The 17270-nt window shown below is 39.9% G+C and overlaps 1 protein-coding gene across 2 annotated transcripts in view; it reads right to left on the bottom strand.

Moving 5' to 3' along the window:
* setbp1 (SET binding protein 1) overlaps positions 1 to 17270 on the bottom strand; it is a 79370-nt gene that overhangs the window by 50707 nt on the left and 11393 nt on the right. For both annotated transcript variants that reach the window (XM_066711998.1, XM_066711999.1), the window contains exon 2: positions 9394 to 10030. In XM_066711998.1, coding sequence (XP_066568095.1) covers positions 9394 to 9873 — 480 coding nt within the window. In that variant the 5' untranslated portion in view covers positions 9874 to 10030. The remainder of the gene's footprint in view (positions 1 to 9393; positions 10031 to 17270) is intronic.

The raw sequence follows: 17270 nt of genomic DNA, 5'->3' as shown, positions 1-17270 counted from the left end.
AGTTGCAAAAAAAATGAAATACGCCATGACACAGATGGATCATCACAAAAACAAACATATACAGTTGTAATCGCAAGTATCCACAGCCCTCATTTCCAACAAAGTTGCTTTTAACAAAGGAATGTTTTCAAGCTTTGTGGGGAAATAAAACTCTCCTAGAGCTCAATGGGATTTTTTGTGGCATACTATTAACAAAAATTAGTTAGAAGGAGTGAGCCACAGAGAGGAGCTACCATACCACAGCTACTATATTATAGTGAAATCAGTTGGTCTTTGAAACAAAATCCATGTTTCTTTTGTCAGTCTAATAGTTAGCCAATACATAGGAGATCTGTGTCACAGTTGGGGCTTCCCCTGGGGGGAGGTTCAGTTACTGTTACAGGTGAATTATTAATCACTTAATTAAACAATTAACAATTCTCTAGTTGTGCTTTGCCCATAAGATGCCACAGAGCAAAAAGCACTGTACAGGACTGTGCAGACTTGGTCCTGGAGGGCTGTCGTCCAGTATGTTTTACAGCTCTCATCAAATCACTAACACTCTCCAAACTAGATTGTTTCAATTACGATAATAATCAGTTGAATTAGGTCCAGGTGTAATGAGGACAGTGTGGCTCGTCGGCATTAGGATTAGCTACCTCTGCTGTAAACTCACAATAAGTGTATTCTAATTGCCCGAGTTACAGCTTAATCGTTCTAAGGAAAAAGAGACAGATTTTATATATCAGTCAGCACTGCAAACTAATGAATGAATTGGCTATACAAAGACGAGCGGGAAACACACTTGTCAAGGGATAGGCATGTAAAGATGGCAGGAGAAGAGAGAAAATGATAAAAGAAAAGGCCATTTTGAATTTGAAAGGTTGCTTTCTCCCTGCACTAAATGAGAAGGCATTCCATTCAGAGTCCAGACACAACAATCAAAGCTCTTTTGAAGTGAAGACTTGTGCTATGAGGCTAGAACCAAACAGGGGAGGAGCCCAAACATATTAAACAAAAAGGACAGCATTAGGTTAGATGAACAATAATATACATTTATGATGCACACAAAGATTAATCTTCATAATTGTTACTTCAGTGAGCTTGGGCTGCCCTTCAAATAAATGTTAGGCTAAAACAGCTCTGCTGCAGTCCTTCCTACACGCAATATTTATTTCAAATGTTATCAGCCTTTCTGCATAAAAGCAGCAATGGAGAATAATCCAGCACACTGCAGAGCACGCAGGCCTGTGTCCCTGTATGACAATTCCTGCTTGGTGAAAGGAAGGAAGAGTAAAACGTAGACCTGCACAAACATCGGCTATCAGAACAAGGAACCGAGATACATACCCTACAGTGAACTAGGCTACTACCTGTTACTGTTGCTCCCTTTATCCCATTAGTACACACCAGTGCAGTGCATCAGATCGTTCATGTACCTTAAAAGGGTGAAAGCCAAACTGCTACAGTCAACTATATTCAATGAAAATAGATAGTATTGGTTTGTAAACTACATGGCAACATAATAAAAGTGAATTACTTCAATACCCAGTTTAGCTACAGTCGCATTTTCACCTTTACAGCACGTGTGGACCGGTTACTCTCTGTAATTTAATTTTTTTATTGCTGAACCTGTTGAACATGCTCTTCCTTGTACAGATGCCTTTGTGCAAGCTAAAGTCAGAATTAAATATTTATGTAGTATTTGTATTATTTATTTATATTTTTAATACATTTTTTTCTTTCATTTATTACAAATCAAAACTGCATGGAACCCTAACGGGCGAAAAAAATCTTCCAATGTTGGAAAAGGGATACTGCTGTTCTCCGACATTTCCCTCTCCCACATCTTGTACCTTTCCTTGAACCTATTATACTCATTAAACACATCTCTATTTGTTGCCATTTTCCTTTTTGGACAGATAATACCTTTTGATGAAGAAAAAAGTAATTGGGGGAGCTCACAGACAAAACAAGCAACCGTACCGCACAACACTATGCTGACATCCTCCAACTCCTGCCAGGGCCGGTGTGTAAGGCGCAGGGCTGTGCTAGACAGACACAGGAGGACAGCTGGTGTTTGGATGGTGGTAAATCATATTGAAACAAGCCACCTCCCCCTTCCAAACCCTCCCCCCACCTTCCAAAAAATAACCCCTTTCGGCTCACTGGATCACACCACAAAGGCAGGCACAGCTTGTGGCCAGCCAGCCAGTACGCAGGAGACAAAAACGAGATGGCTTCATTTGGGACGTTGTGAAAGCGGATAGAAAACAACTTGCAACCCACTATAACAATAACACTTCCTTATAGCACTATCGCCAACACTGAAGCGGGAGTACTTTCCTCAGTCGTTACGAAACACTCAACCATAATTAACTCCTTCTTCTTGGGGAAAGTGAGAGGGAAGAATGAAACAAAATCACTGTGCATTTGATTTTGTTTGATTTTGATTACTAGCAACTGAAGGCAGGCTATTGGCAACATCCTACATTGCAACAGTAACCCTTTTGGACTGTCCAGTTGGACAGTAACCAACGTAATTTAAAATTAAGATACCCAGATCATCAAAAATCACACAAGTATTCAGCATGTGAGGTTATCGGCATTCAGAGGCTGAAAGGCTTTTACCATTTGCGGATTTCACAGTGGCAAGAGCAGCTCCTCATTGCTCATGACATCCGATTTCGACTGTGCGGAGACAAACCACAGAAGGTCTTACATTATATAAGTAAGCCGGCATTAATAAACTGACTTCAGCCTTTGTTCCAGTCAAAGCTCACAGAACTGGTGTAGCCTAACTGCAGCCTCTGCTTTCATCTCTGACAGGGCTTCCCTCCCCAAAGTCAATCTACTTAAGAGATAAATAAATAAATACACTGTATTTTATGAGCACAACAGTAATACAAGGCAGTATATCCTATTTTTACACTAAACATTCCATGGAGAATAACTCTTTTCTTATTCAACTTCAGTTTTTATTTATAGACCGAAGCTCAGTCACCTAACAATGCCTTTTATAGGGCTCACTTACTGCCCATAATTTGACTGTGGGTCACCGGCCATCAGCCCAGCATGACTAATTGCTTGTGATAAATATCCTTCGCCTAGAGGTTGCTTGTCACTTATATCTACTTGGAAACCATTACAGAATTCATTTTCCGGAAAATGTTAGATTTGTTCTTAATGATAATATAGCAGGGATTCAAATATTTTACAGAATCCTTGTAATGACACTGCTCAAAAGAGGTTGTGTAACCAAGAGATAACTATATCCCCCCCTTCCACTCTGAGATAAGTACTCTACCTCACCGCATAATTATACTGAATGTGCCTAAGTGTGGGCACCTTATCACTTGTCACAGATATCAGAAATGATTTTATCCAGAGCACAGAACAACCTAGACACTAATTATATATATATATATATATATATATATATATATATATATATATATATATATATATATATATATATATATATATATATATATATATATAGTGACAGACTAAAACTAAACAGCATCCACTTCAAATAATTATGAAACTGCACTCATTTTTGGAAACTTAAACCTTTGCTTGCTATACACCAACAGTTTGCAGACAACACTTTTCAAATTACATTTGGTACTGCAAGGTCCAATAAAAGGTTAGCTCTTAAGTGAACCAAACACTGCTGTTTTCAGGAAGTGTCAGTTGAATGTTGATACCTTCCCAAGAATTTCTTGAACTAAATTGAGAACTTAAATCAAAAACCTAAGGGAACCCTTGACTTCAGGCCTAGATCATTAATTACAGTAATCTGCACACCCAGTAACTCTGTCCAACATGATATGGGGTAGTGATGTCTCTACAATCAACAGGAACCCATACATCATTTGGGGATGGTATCCTATGCTAAGCACTTGTAAGGATGGTCAGATGACTAAGACTAAAGTAACGCATAGGGATAATTAAGAGACACAATACAGTATCTTCCAAAAACCCTGAAGTGGTGTATGTGTGTGTAAGGGGTTTGATTTATGTCGGTAGGTCAGCTTTTCAGATGTTGAAATGGAAAAAGGAAGTATAGTACAGTGTACTGCTATGCGTTCCCTGGACTGAAGCCAAAGGCCGGTACAGGAAAACACATAAAGTAGAAACATACATAGATACGATAAAATCAAGTCAAATGGCACCTTCACAAGAGGTTCCCACAGGGATCTGATACAGAAAACACTGAATACCCAGTTGGGTGATATGATTCTTTCTATCAATTTATATTATGCATAACTCCTATGTTACGTGGTCAACCATCTCTATGTCTGATTGTATTAGGAAATCAAACGTAAAAGGTTAGGAACCACAAGTTTACCAAGTTTCATTATTGTTATTATTGAACAACTGATTTGTAGTGCTCGTTTTCTGTAATATTAAATATAATACTTGTTGTACATGTGATTATGCCTATTATAGTGCAAAGCATACTAAATCCTCATCACCCCATTTACTCCTCTGATTACGAGGGCTGTACCTTTTATTTTGCATGTAATGGCATAATTAAGTGTTGAGTGTGAGCCAGTCCTGCTGCCATTCTTACAGATTTCCATTAGGCTGGTTCCTCAGTGCTTGCCTTCAAAAGATCAAGTGACAGTAAGTTAACATGACAGGACTTCCCATAGCCTGGTGCAGGCACATGTGTGTGCAGCACATTTACACAATAGCTCATTTACTTATTAATTTATTTATTTTTGAATTTGTCTTTCACCCAAGACATTGCATGTAACCTTGATTGCATTGCACTTCACGAAGGACTGGTTTTCCAAGAATTGTACGAGATGTGTCCATTAGAGAGCCCAGCCTACACCATGTCCACCGAAGTCAAGTCCTTTTCTTAATTTCCTTCTATTGTATCCCACCCCCCATGCCCAACCCCCACCCCAGCAGGGTCCCATTTTAAACAGGCTCCCCATATGCCGTGCTTCACTTGTTGGCCTTTCCTCTTTGCCACCATCTGGCCTATTAGTTCAGCCAAAATGAAAAAAGAAAGACCCAGACACAATGAGACACAGAGGCAGCCCATCTGCTGCATGCCAGACTCCCCAATCATTACAGCACAAAGGCAGCGCTTAACCCAAACACAATCCGTCGTTTATTTAACCTGTTCCTCTCCATCAACTGAACCAACACACAAACTGACAAGCCCGTTAGGCACAGAGGGCAGAAATGAAAACTGATCCACTAGCTTCATGTCAAATACCTCGAGACTCCTACTGACACCGCTCTTGTCAGATCTGCACCAGTGGTAGCTTAAGAGCACAATGAGAGAAAGGCCAGCCAAGTCTCTACTGACAGGGATAAGCATTTCAGAAAACAAAAATATCCTGCCTCAGACAGTCATACTGATGCTCAATTACAATTATTGATTCTTTTAGAACTTCTTAAGAGAAGAAGGAGCACACAAATACACAAAACAGAACTGTAGACAAAAGAAAAAGAAAATTACGTTCCACATCCATTTACATGATTTCTGAGATGTAAAGATTAGAACAAATTTGTATTTATTATTGAGAGAGAGGGTTTATCAATCCTAAATAAAAACCTAGTGAAACAATTTCAATGACGGCTCATCATCGCCTTTGAGTAGTTAAATCAAGCAAGTTTTCTTACAATTTCCAATTATTTAAAATGATTGGGTCAGTAGAGTAAATAGTTCTGTGAAAACTTGTAAGACAATAATTTGCTCACCCCTTCTGCATGCAAAAAAGGGACACGTGCAATTAATTGCAATGCCCTCGAATAGTAATGCAAAAAAAGGCGCACAGCCCAGTCTAACCATTACATTGGTAAGGCCACCTCATTATCAAAGCTGGCCCCTTGCTTTTCACAGTGGATAATGGAGACGGCAGGACTTGTCTACCTTCTAATGGGGGTCGAGCATTGCTTTTCCACAACTAATTGCTAAGGATTCACCCACTCATTGCAGCAGGTTTAACAAAAATCTATAAAAAATTAAACGCACACACACACCCCAGCAGAATTCACAAACCGCTCTGAACACTCCTGACTGGTGGATCCCCTAGAATATGGGATTTCAGAAGGTGATGACATCGAGCCATTTCCGCTACTGTACTGCACATTGCAGCCAAATCACTACAGCACAACGAAGTGTATGAATTTCTTTTTGAATGCCAAAATAATTCTTCATATAATTATAACTCCTAATTTTAAACCTTGCTACAATGTGGGGGGGAGTAAGGACTTGTAAAAGCCACTGTGTAACAGAATCATAAGTAAGTGGTTGGTAAAAACAGGCAATCTTCATTTCAGCTTTTTAAATTCATTCAAGGAAGGAGCAGGATGGTTAGGACAAACAGAGAGAGAGCAGCCAGCTGTCACACTATCACAAAGGCCTGACCAGTGTCAATTACTTCCTAACCCTTGACTTCAGTCAGCTGGTAACCAGGCAGATCTACAGGGGGGTGGAGCCAGCTACTCAAAATTTCTTGTTCTTAAAAAAGGGTATCATTTTGTAAGCATATGCCAACTCAACCTAGCAGTGACCAAAAATACGAAGGGAGAGTGTGTACTTGGTCTCCAGAAGAGGGACGCCCCCCCCCTCATCTCTTCTGTACGAAATCTGTGCACTTGACAGATGTTCTCTCAGTACATAAATCAGTGATCAAGCCTATTTAATTCCTTCCATTTTGTGTTGCCCTCAAACCTAGCACTATGCACAGTGGAGAAAGGGTTAAGGGTAGTTTTGACCACCTGGTGCTCAGCGCCACTCTCTACCTCCATTCAACACAGCGTGATCTGCGGTGGTGAAATCCTCACCTTTCTTGGCTGTGCTAAGCTAACCTTTTTTGTCCTTCTTGTCCCTTTTGACCTTCTGTCTGTGCCGATGTTGTGATGCCTAGAGCAGATAGCAGTATTTGAGGCTGCCTCGCGAGATTAAAGTGCTTTCTAGGCACTCTCTCTCCCAGCTACGCAAAACTAATCAACTGTGAAGTTTAGCCTCCAGTCAGGGACCAAAACCTAGTGCTATCAAGCAAGCTGCAGTGCTGTAACAGATCCTTAATTAGGTCCCAGCAATGGTTTAGAGTTGCCACCTGCTTAGTTCAAAACAGAAGAAGCCATTTGTTGGCAGTGCTTTAAATGCAGGGCTTAAAACACTACATCAAAACAAATAATAGATTCTCTGTTTTGGACTGCTGGTTCAAACTGTAATCAATGCACAGTGAGAGCTGGCAGGTGATTGTTCCTACAGTTTTGCAGAGATAGAGTTATTTGAATGATTCAGCTGTTAAGTTAATGCACTGCCAATGCATTGATTTAATCTCAGTAGGATTACAATTTCAAGGGCACGATCGTCTCTTGTAATTTCATTTCTCCTTCAAGTAGTAGCAGGGGCATACTTCACACTAAGAGAAATGTAATGCCAGGTAATAGCGTATATAACAATGTACTACAATGGTGAGTTTGAAACGAAGACTGAGAGGTTCAGACATCCTTTAGCATGGAAAATGAGAAGTACTACATGAATCTCTTTAGATTTATTTGACATGTATTTTATGGTTTAAAAAAGGGGTGAAAAGGACATGACCAAACCAAGTAACAAAAAAAGTAATTGTTTTAGAAAAATTATTTGGCTTAATGGATATGATTAGCCTCTTTCTATTAGTACATAAAACACTTAGTAATTACTTTGAAAATGTAACCAGTACCCTTACTGCAAATATACAGCAGCATTGCGATGATTATATGCTTTAGAATTGCAGTGGTTAACAACCGAATTCCTCAATGTTGCAGGAAAAAAAAAAAAAATCAATTTGAGCTCCGGTGCTCTTGTACAAAGCTGCTGATGCTGGCAGTTCCACAACGCTTCTGCAAGCAAGCATTTTCTCCCTAATTATATTAAATTACAGGGTTGGGCTGCGGTTTCACAATCCTGTCCTTTCATTCTCTCCCAGAAGCCTCTACTTTCCTCTCTCCTGCTTTTCCTCTTTAGAGAAAAAACAAAACTACAACATATCAGGTTCTGTGGGAAAGGCTGGGCACGCAGTGTGTGTGTGTGCAGTGTGTGAAAGTCGAGTATCTAACTTGGCCACACTAAAATCAAGATATTTGCATAAATATTTGACAAAAACACTACTCGTGTGTGTGTGTGTGTATATATATATATATATATTCCAATGGTAAAAATGTAATTTCCCAAATGTGGTTACGTGGCTGCATGTGACCACAGTCTTGACACTGTGAAGCCTTTGCCCACGAAGAAGCACAGAAAAAAAAAAACGCTTCTTCTTCCATTACACCTCAGTGACTGTTCTTCCTGCACCACATCGTAGGAGTCCACAATAACCCATTCAGACATCTCTAACCTGACCACTTGCATTCATAATCGTTCCATGAGGAGAACATGAGCAGACATTAGCATAGCAATCAGTGGTGCCTGTGCTGTGCGACCAATACAACGTCTGTTGAAAAGCTTGAAGATTTTGGATCTTAATAAATGTTCTTTAAATTAATTTATGTATGTAAAGCCTTATGTTTTTATATCTGGTGGCAATAAACCTTCAATATATATCCATTGCTAGGTGTTATTTGCATTGTAAAAAGATACTACAGTTACAAAAAATACAAGGAAATTAACCCATTATTACTGTACGGTATGCAAGAGAGGATCAGTCATTTTGGAATTGGAACAAAGTAAATATTTTATTTCCTCTGATGAATTATACAGCCTTACTCCCCACACTTTAAGGCTCCATTAAACCATACATTTTCATATACTTTTTTTTCCCCAATTACTCCAAAACCACTATTTGGTGAAATGAGAGAAATGTATTCCAACCCTGCGGTTATTTATTGTGGCTAGAGCATATAGTCATTTTGGGTATTTTGACATTTGCTTTCCATTTAAAATTTATATTGGCAAATGCTGATAAAATGCAGAGCAAAAGAGAAGTGCAGAGACGCTGGAGACTATGGAAATGCAGTGAAATTTCAATTGAGAAAATTTGTATGGCTTCCATGCTTTTAAGCCATGGCAACAACAACCTTCTTTATAGCATTCAATGAACCTTCGACTATGTAAATTCAGAAAGATGCCATTGAACACATATTGAAAATATAAATACTACTGTAAATGTTGTTAATAGGACTTAGGGGATGTCTTGTGATCATTGAATATTCCAATTATCAAATAGCAATGACTAAAGACTACTCAAATTAAAAGTAACTTCTAATTGATCTGAATTGCATCGCTAAAATATTTGCAGGCTGTTCAGTGCCTGCTGGACATTGCATTTCATATTAGTGAGCGAACAAGCCCACTGACCTGTGTAAACCAAACATACTATTAAAAACACTAAAATCTTAAAAATAAAAAATAAAATTCCATTAAGATGCTAATGATAAAGTTAAGGTTACCTTCTTCTTAGTCGCTGCTTTTTCCTCCTCCTTGGCCCCTTTACTGCTCCTGCTTAGCTTTGCGGCCTTCTGCTCTCCGGGCTGTTTGATGGTGATTCGGATCTCCGGCGGACAGATGTAGTTCTCCAGGTTCTTCGGGGGTTTCTTGGCCCTCTTGGTGGTCTGGATTTTCAGCTTGAGGCTCCCCTCTGAGAAACTGGCCTCCTTGATGGAGAACTCCTGCTCCTCCAGGCCATCTCCCTGTGCCCACTTCTCGCTGTCTGCGTTCGAGTTGGCATCTACATCGCGGCCCAGCCCTAGGTCTTCCTCCTCCTCAGGGTCCACCCTCTCTCCGGCGGCAGGGAGCCCTTTCCCTGGAGCAGGGAGAGGCCCCCCCGAACCCTCAGGGATGGTACCCGGGTTTGGGGTCCCCCCGCCAGGCCGAAACTCAGACTCACCCACCTTTGGTCGGGCAGGGCCAGAAAGTTCTCTTTGCTCCATCGACGTTCCCGAGAGTGAATTCGGGACGCAGAAAGCGTGAGTGAACTCGCGCGCTGATATTGAACACCCCCAGTCAGTCACGGCTCAAAAATCCAAAGTCACAGTTGCTCCAAAATTCCTATTAATCCCAGACGTAGACACAACGGCAAAGGTGTAACTGCAAAGAGACAAAAGGAAGGAAAGAATTTGAATACCATTGTTTTCATCTATCATGTTTATACAATTTTTTTATTAGCAAATCAATTTCATGGAGGGATAGTGATATAACTACTAGAAACAACAAGTAGTAATAGCAGTATAAATAATAATCACCATTATCATAATAAATGCAGAAATGAGAAACTGTGTATATTTGCAGTTTGCACAGGTTCCAAGTAACCTCACATTGCCTGCACAAAGCTGCTATTCTCAGCCAAAGCTTTTCATATTCTCTTTCTGTAGGCATCCTTCAAAAGAAGATGTAGCATGGATTGCAAGGCAGCGGGGTCAGGATGGAGCGCATTTTAAATTCTCCAAAGGAATCTCCTAGCTCAGTAGTGACAGCATTTGGTTCGTTATTTTGTTGGTGATGCTTAAAGGCAATGATCCTACAGCACAAGTAGGAGGAGCTTCGGCACTCTTGTCTTTTAACACATCGCAACTATGGCTCCCTCCCTCTCAAGCGGATGCATACAGGCTTTATTAAAACACACCTGCCAGACTAACTGTCCTCCATTTAGATTGAACAGGAATTAAACACAAAGGTTAGTATTCCCTGCAGGAGTCAAAGACATGCAAATAAACAGGTGAAAGAATTGAGAATAGTATCTTATTTCAAACCACAGGTCGTCCTACTCCAGGTTCAAGCTAACATTCAAAACTCTGCTGCTGAAGGATCGCGTATAACCAAACCAAAATCAGCTGGATTTTCCAAATAATTACTTTCAAGGCCAGTCGCCACGCAACAGAGTAATTATATCGGAGACCACCTCATCTGGCTGGTAGTCTTCAGTGGTATGCCAGTTGTGTGAAAAGGAGCAAATGAGGAACTCCACATCAGACAACTGACACAGTGATAAATATGTTACTTTAAATGCCAGATAAACCAGTGACCTGCAAAGCAATACAAGCTCTAGCTGGAAGAAATTCCTAATTAGGGTTTGAATTCACTACTTCCATAGCGGGCTATTTAACATCAAAATTGAACTGTCAGTGTCAAAGTTCCAACATTTTTCTGTCAATAACTGGAAGCTTCAAAACCTGAAGAGAAAATAAGGCAGAAATCTTTCATCTAAGGCCTGTCTGGTAGAGATATGTTTTATGAAATCTCAATGAGACAAGTTAAAAGCAGACACTGCTGAAAGTGTCATAAACACACACAAATAAATAAACACAAAGTTTCAGGTTTTCTTGTACTTGTGGGGGCATTATCATTTTCTTACACAAATCAACAGTGAACTGCACTAATTAGAAAGATTTTGAAATGCATATGAATGTTTATTTTCCAGTTACTTTCTAACATACTTTCTTTATTTACAGTTGTATTCTAACATATTGAATAGATGACAGTGGTTTATAAAAAAAAAAAAAAAAAAGTGAACACGATACTAAAAACAGCTTCTTAAAAGACTTGTCAACAATTAGTATTCGGCCTCATTCAGCAGAGACCGTGAAATGTTGCACCATGTTTGTTTTGCTCCATCAAAGGCATTGTGGTGCAACATGGAAACACTTCTCTATGTGGTTTCCTGTCATTTACCTTTTCAAGTCTGTTCAGGAGTTATTTTTGCTTTAATGAGTAATCTAGCATCATATAAATACATAAAGGAGAAATAGGAAAAGAGAATTACACAACAGAGCCTTCGAACCATAAGAAGTGTGTTCACAGAAAAATACAGATGTGGTTCCCTAAACCATTATTATTTTTTCTTAACGCATGCAAAGTGGACTAAAAGTTCAGCATAAAAAAAAAAAAAGATCACCCTACCTCTTGAAATGCTGTTGGTGAGAAAGGGTAAGCAAAGTCAGTGAAAGCCAACAAACAAAAAAACAATGCTATTGATCAGAGAAACCTAAAGATACACATAAGGGTTGTGTGTTTAATGCATCAAATGATCCCTTCAGGGCTTGTGCACAGCAAATGAGACAGTGGCTACCACAGGCTACATGATATCCACCTATTTATTTCAGAAACTCATTCCATTCCAGTCTAACAAACTCCCAAAACGTGGTAAGAAAGTGTCATAACAGATTATTATGGCATTTCCTTTCTCACCACAGTCAGCTTCCTGTACACAGATACAATACATCAAGAACCAGCCATTTCCCAAAAAAAAATCCTAGCTGCAGATGCTCAGTCAAGTAGGCATAGAACCAGCAGAATGTACAAACGACCTTCCAATCCATTAAATTACAACAGGTTTAAGGTTTATGAAGAAAATTAGTTTGCGGAGGTATTCTGCAATAGCAATCTACCCTGCTACTGCCTACATCCAGTTTTCACTTGTCCGCTACTGCAGCTACCCATAACAAAAATATCAAGTCAATGAAAGACTCATTCAGGCCCCTATTTGCAAGTAGATAGTGCACTGCTATGTTATGCATTTCATAATAAAGCCCATTAAAGCATATGAATCAAAATCTGATTGTGTTTTTGACAGTTAACCTTTTTGTACAGTCAGGAAACTGTCCATTTCATACATTAAAATAAAAATAAATAAAAACAATCATAGGAATCAGTAGGAATCTTAAAAAGGAGTATGCCAGTGTTTCACATCTGTTGTTTACAGCTGTTTTTGGCCATAAGGTCGGTTAATTGCAGTACTGAAAAACGTGAATAGCAATCTATACCAGTAGATCCCAGGCACTGTCATGTGCTCTCCTCATACTGAGGGGTTTTCAATTCTCTGCCCTTCTCTTTTGGAGTAAGTATACAAACCACCAATGGTAATGTTGACTGCAAACAGACAGAAGAAAATTGAAAAAAAAAAAGTCCGCCCACAAGCTTATCTTGCAGGGGCGACAGGGAGCTCAGATCTTGCAGCATCCACAGCACACAGTTATTAGAGACGTAAAAACCACAGATGAATTGCATTGCTGTGTTTTCTGAGAACTGGGGCATCCTGTGGCGGAGGGACACTTCATCATGTACACAGAGTACAGAAAGTATACAACACTTTATTTTGTTTATCTTTCCTCTCTATTAGATAAAGTGGCATAGACCAAAGGAGGACACTCTGAGGGTTTGTGAAGGGCTGGACACAGCGGGCAGATGTTCATCACAGCTCTTTGTTATGTCTTCACTTGCAGGGTTGGGAGCACAATGGCTGAGATTTATGTTGTATATAGGATGTGCTCAGGCCTCATATAATGCCTCTTTCTCCCTCTGAATGCTCTCTGTCTGCACGAACAGTTAGCAAATGAAAGACACTTCATACATTCAGCCATTAGAAGGTTGTACATGTGAAGTTCAACAGAAACATAAATTGAACAGAAGATCCACTTTAAAAACTAAAATCAATGATGTGAAACTATGACCACTGCCCTATTCGAAACAACAACAGGAGACGGAGGGAAATGACTTTGACTGCATGTAGAGCAGTAGCTGCTGGGAAATCTGTGCTCATTGGCTGAATGCCATGGCAACCAATAAAAGCATGTGCCTCTGAAATGATGACTGTTGATGCACAACCTTTCAGTCCTTGTAAATGAGAACGAATGAAGTAGTCTACCTTATCAAGCACTTGGTCTGCTAAAGAAGCAAAAAAAGACCATGGGGACTTTTAAAAGTAGGTTTTGGTTGGGGGGGGTAGTGAGAACTGTGAAGCAATCGACAGAGTTGAATCTGTTTTCAACCCCATTGTATACACAAATTGTTTTAATGAGTTCTGTCATGTTGTACAACAATGGGTTCCAGCTATGCTGTACTGCAAATTGAAGCTTCATGACAATTTTGTATGCCTCGGTCTGCCCTTCCAGTTTCCTGGTTGCTACATGTCACTATACAGCAATCTGTAATCTAATCCACTTAAGACAAAGGCCTGCGCATTGAGCATTATAGAATATAGATCTAATCTTAAACAACATATCCCCCCCCCAAAAAAAAATTACTACACATTTTTAAATATGAGGTTTTCATCTCCTCAACCATTCCTACAGTGACTCAGAATAAAGCGCTTTAACGTGTTTGACCAGAATTTGAGATTACTCTGACTTGAACTCACAAGGTCTAAAAAGTAACGACCAAAACATAAAGAGTACCTAGAATCATGTAGCCTTCAAATAAAGGCCCCATTGTGCAATAGGAGAGATTAAATATGCCTGGCTTTGTTTTGGCATCAATCACAGCAATAACATTTTTAGAAGACGTTAACCAAACCCAGAAACACAAAACCCCGTAAGATTCAGGTTGACATAAATATCGTCTAGTCCCCCCTGCCCCCTCATATGTAACAGGGTAATGAGGTTACCGTTTGGCAAAGTATTTCTTCTCAGCAACACTGCTAAGCTATTTGTCTGTCAAATACATAAATTAACTGTAGATGGGGCCAACAACTATTCATATTTTGAATTTCAGTACATCAGGGCCATTCAGGTAGGGTGTCTCCGAAGTGTAGGAGTCAAAAAGTCTCTACATGTATGACTCCATGTCAAGAAATACAGTTTAGGTGCTCAGAGAACTTCAGTGGGAGATGCATTTCATAACCATTTTCTTTTTGTTGTTGTTTTTTTGAATAAACCATTCACCCATTCATATACAACACTGAAAAACAAACAAGTTGAAAGATGCACCCAGCTTGCTGAACGATCATACAGCATGCTGGAGACACACATTTACGGTACACTGCGACACACCTTTTTTACACTAACTAGGCTACGAGGTGCATTCTTGCACATCATTCTGAAACAGCTATTCTCAGAATGCAGGGCTGTAAACTGTATGCGACAGTATGAACAGTGTATACTATAACAGTTAATTAATTACTTGAGAAAATCACAGAAAATAATGCAATAACATTTTCAAAATACAGTATAACAGGAATGCCAGCAAAAAAATATCTGGTCACAAGTTTACAGACCAATAGAAGTACAGAGGTGTACATGGCAGGAGGGGTCTCCTTCTTGCACCTTCAAACCAGGCACGGAAGAGCAGCTTGGTCATGACCATTACACAGCGCATCCCAAACACAAGGGGGTACACAACGCAAACTAAGAACAAATGAAGGAGCTCATTTTAGATGCCGTGGGAAGGAGAAAAGAAAGAGCACGAGTCACCACAGATAAAATGTTCTTTTTGGCTGCATGTCATGACATCAAAGCTCGCAAGTGAGGGGAAGAGGTCAGAGCACAGTCTAAAATCGACAGCAAGGAGCCCATCAAATCTCAGATGTCCTCCAGGAGCACCCCTGCTGCTGGGAGCCAAGTGCTGAAGCCAGTTTCCATGGTGACAAAAGGGGGCCCCTTAGCTGCCGACACCTCAGCGATATGGATTGTCAAGGTGTGAAATGGCCCTTTCCCACATTAAACTGGAAGGGCCAAGCTCACTTCAGACCTGCCAGCGTCAAAGAACGGTCATTTCCTGGAACGATGGCGTCAATATACAACTTCAATGGCTTTTAGCAGAATGAAGAATCTCCAACGTCCCCAAGTGTACATAGCAGCCAAGATTATCCCCCAAGGAATTCCCCACAGAGGAAACGGCAGATAAGATAAAGCCATGCAAATTGACAAGCAGCATTTTTTTCATACATACATCGGCTTCTAAAACCAAAGGTAATGCATTTCTCATTACTTCGCGGTCAGCTGGGGCCGCGACGTTGGGTAATTAAGGAGTACATTTTGGTTTCCTATCTGCACAGAAGTAAAATTCCAGCTATTGTTTTTAAATGTAACTGAAGAGCCAAACCGCAGGATATCCAGACACCACCAGGCACATTTTTTTTTTTTTTTTTTTTTTTTTTTTGCAGTTCCCCAAAATGGTACTGATCTCACTATAACCACTAACCATTTGGAAAAATGCAATAATATCCTTATGAGCCCTCTATAGAATAGGACATAAAACACTATACATCATGATTAAGCTTCCCAAAGCCACATACCAAACAATAACAATCCAGTGTGTGGTACTGACATTTTAAATGGTGGATTCGTTTTTTTCTGCTTTTCCTGCACACACCCTGGTGCCCAAACCCAGTCTGTGAGTGGCTACACTGAAGAAATGTTGTGCTGTGGAACTTAAATTTTCAAGTCACTAAACCTGCAGTACATTAATTAAACACGTGACAACATACTGTGGCATACAAGGCAATAATGTTAGCAACCCTGCAAGTTACCATTTTAACACCAATGAAAAATAATAACAGCACTTCAATGAACTCTTTGCAAAGATAGCTTTAGCCGTTAAACTTGACAAATTTCCTACAGCTTCAGAAGTTTGTAAGACTGTTAAAATCAGAGAAAAACCATTTGGCTTATCCAAGAGTACTAGATAACAGAGAAAAGCCCATTATCAGCACATAACTGTGTCTCCAACATTGGGGTTGCAGAGGTCCTCCCAGCTACACTTAATCCTTCGTCAATTACCTCCCAGGCTGCATTGGAAGGATAACCCTGAAGGATCAGACTGGAGTACAAGCATCTGATATTGTTATGATATTTCAACATTGTTAGCATGTATAAATAAAAATCTACACACACACATACGTATATATATTATATATATAAAAATTCTTCCTAACTCAGAGAGAAGGAGAAACTAAAGCTTACTCAGGTGTTCCTCTCTCAAAAGACACTGCTCGCACTTGTTTAGCCAAGACTCGCAATCTTGCCACCAAGTCCTTGATCCAGCATAAGTAAGAATACAATGACTGTGTTGACTTTACGTTCCATGTCAACTCTGTATTGATCTGCAAAGACTACAAAAGCACAGGAGCTAACTGCCCTGCTGACTGACTTTACTCCACTAGTCACCAGAGATATGGCAGGCGTGAAGTCAGCATGCTTTTTGTGTCGTTTCATGTTGCGACAGTGTGACAGGTGACAGCTAAGACACTTGGACTTCATCATTGGTGACAACTGGTAGTTTCCTGACCACCCGATCTTACCAGTTGTTGATCTGATGCAAGCACTGTGAACTCCAAGCCTATCTGTGCTGTGCTGCAAAGACTCCACAGCTCTATATACAAGGAAATCAGAGGACTAAGACCAACTTGAATGAGATTTTCCTTTAAATGTTCTGCTCATTATTACAAAATCTCAAGACTTAAATGTCTGCAGTAGGTGACCGCATTCTCATTGTGAAAAGCGTTCAGCTGGTTTGCATACAAATAATTGGTAACTTTAGGGAACAGAGCTCAAAGGGCATATTTCATGGAGGTATTTCACTGGGAAATGTACTTTGGAATCCATGATCATACGTT

The sequence above is a fragment of the Amia ocellicauda genome, chromosome 8 (genome assembly GCF_036373705.1).
Source record: "Amia ocellicauda isolate fAmiCal2 chromosome 8, fAmiCal2.hap1, whole genome shotgun sequence".
In the NCBI taxonomy this organism is placed as follows: Eukaryota; Metazoa; Chordata; class Actinopteri; order Amiiformes; family Amiidae; genus Amia; species Amia ocellicauda.
This window is presented reverse-complemented; position numbering and strand designations above follow the sequence as displayed.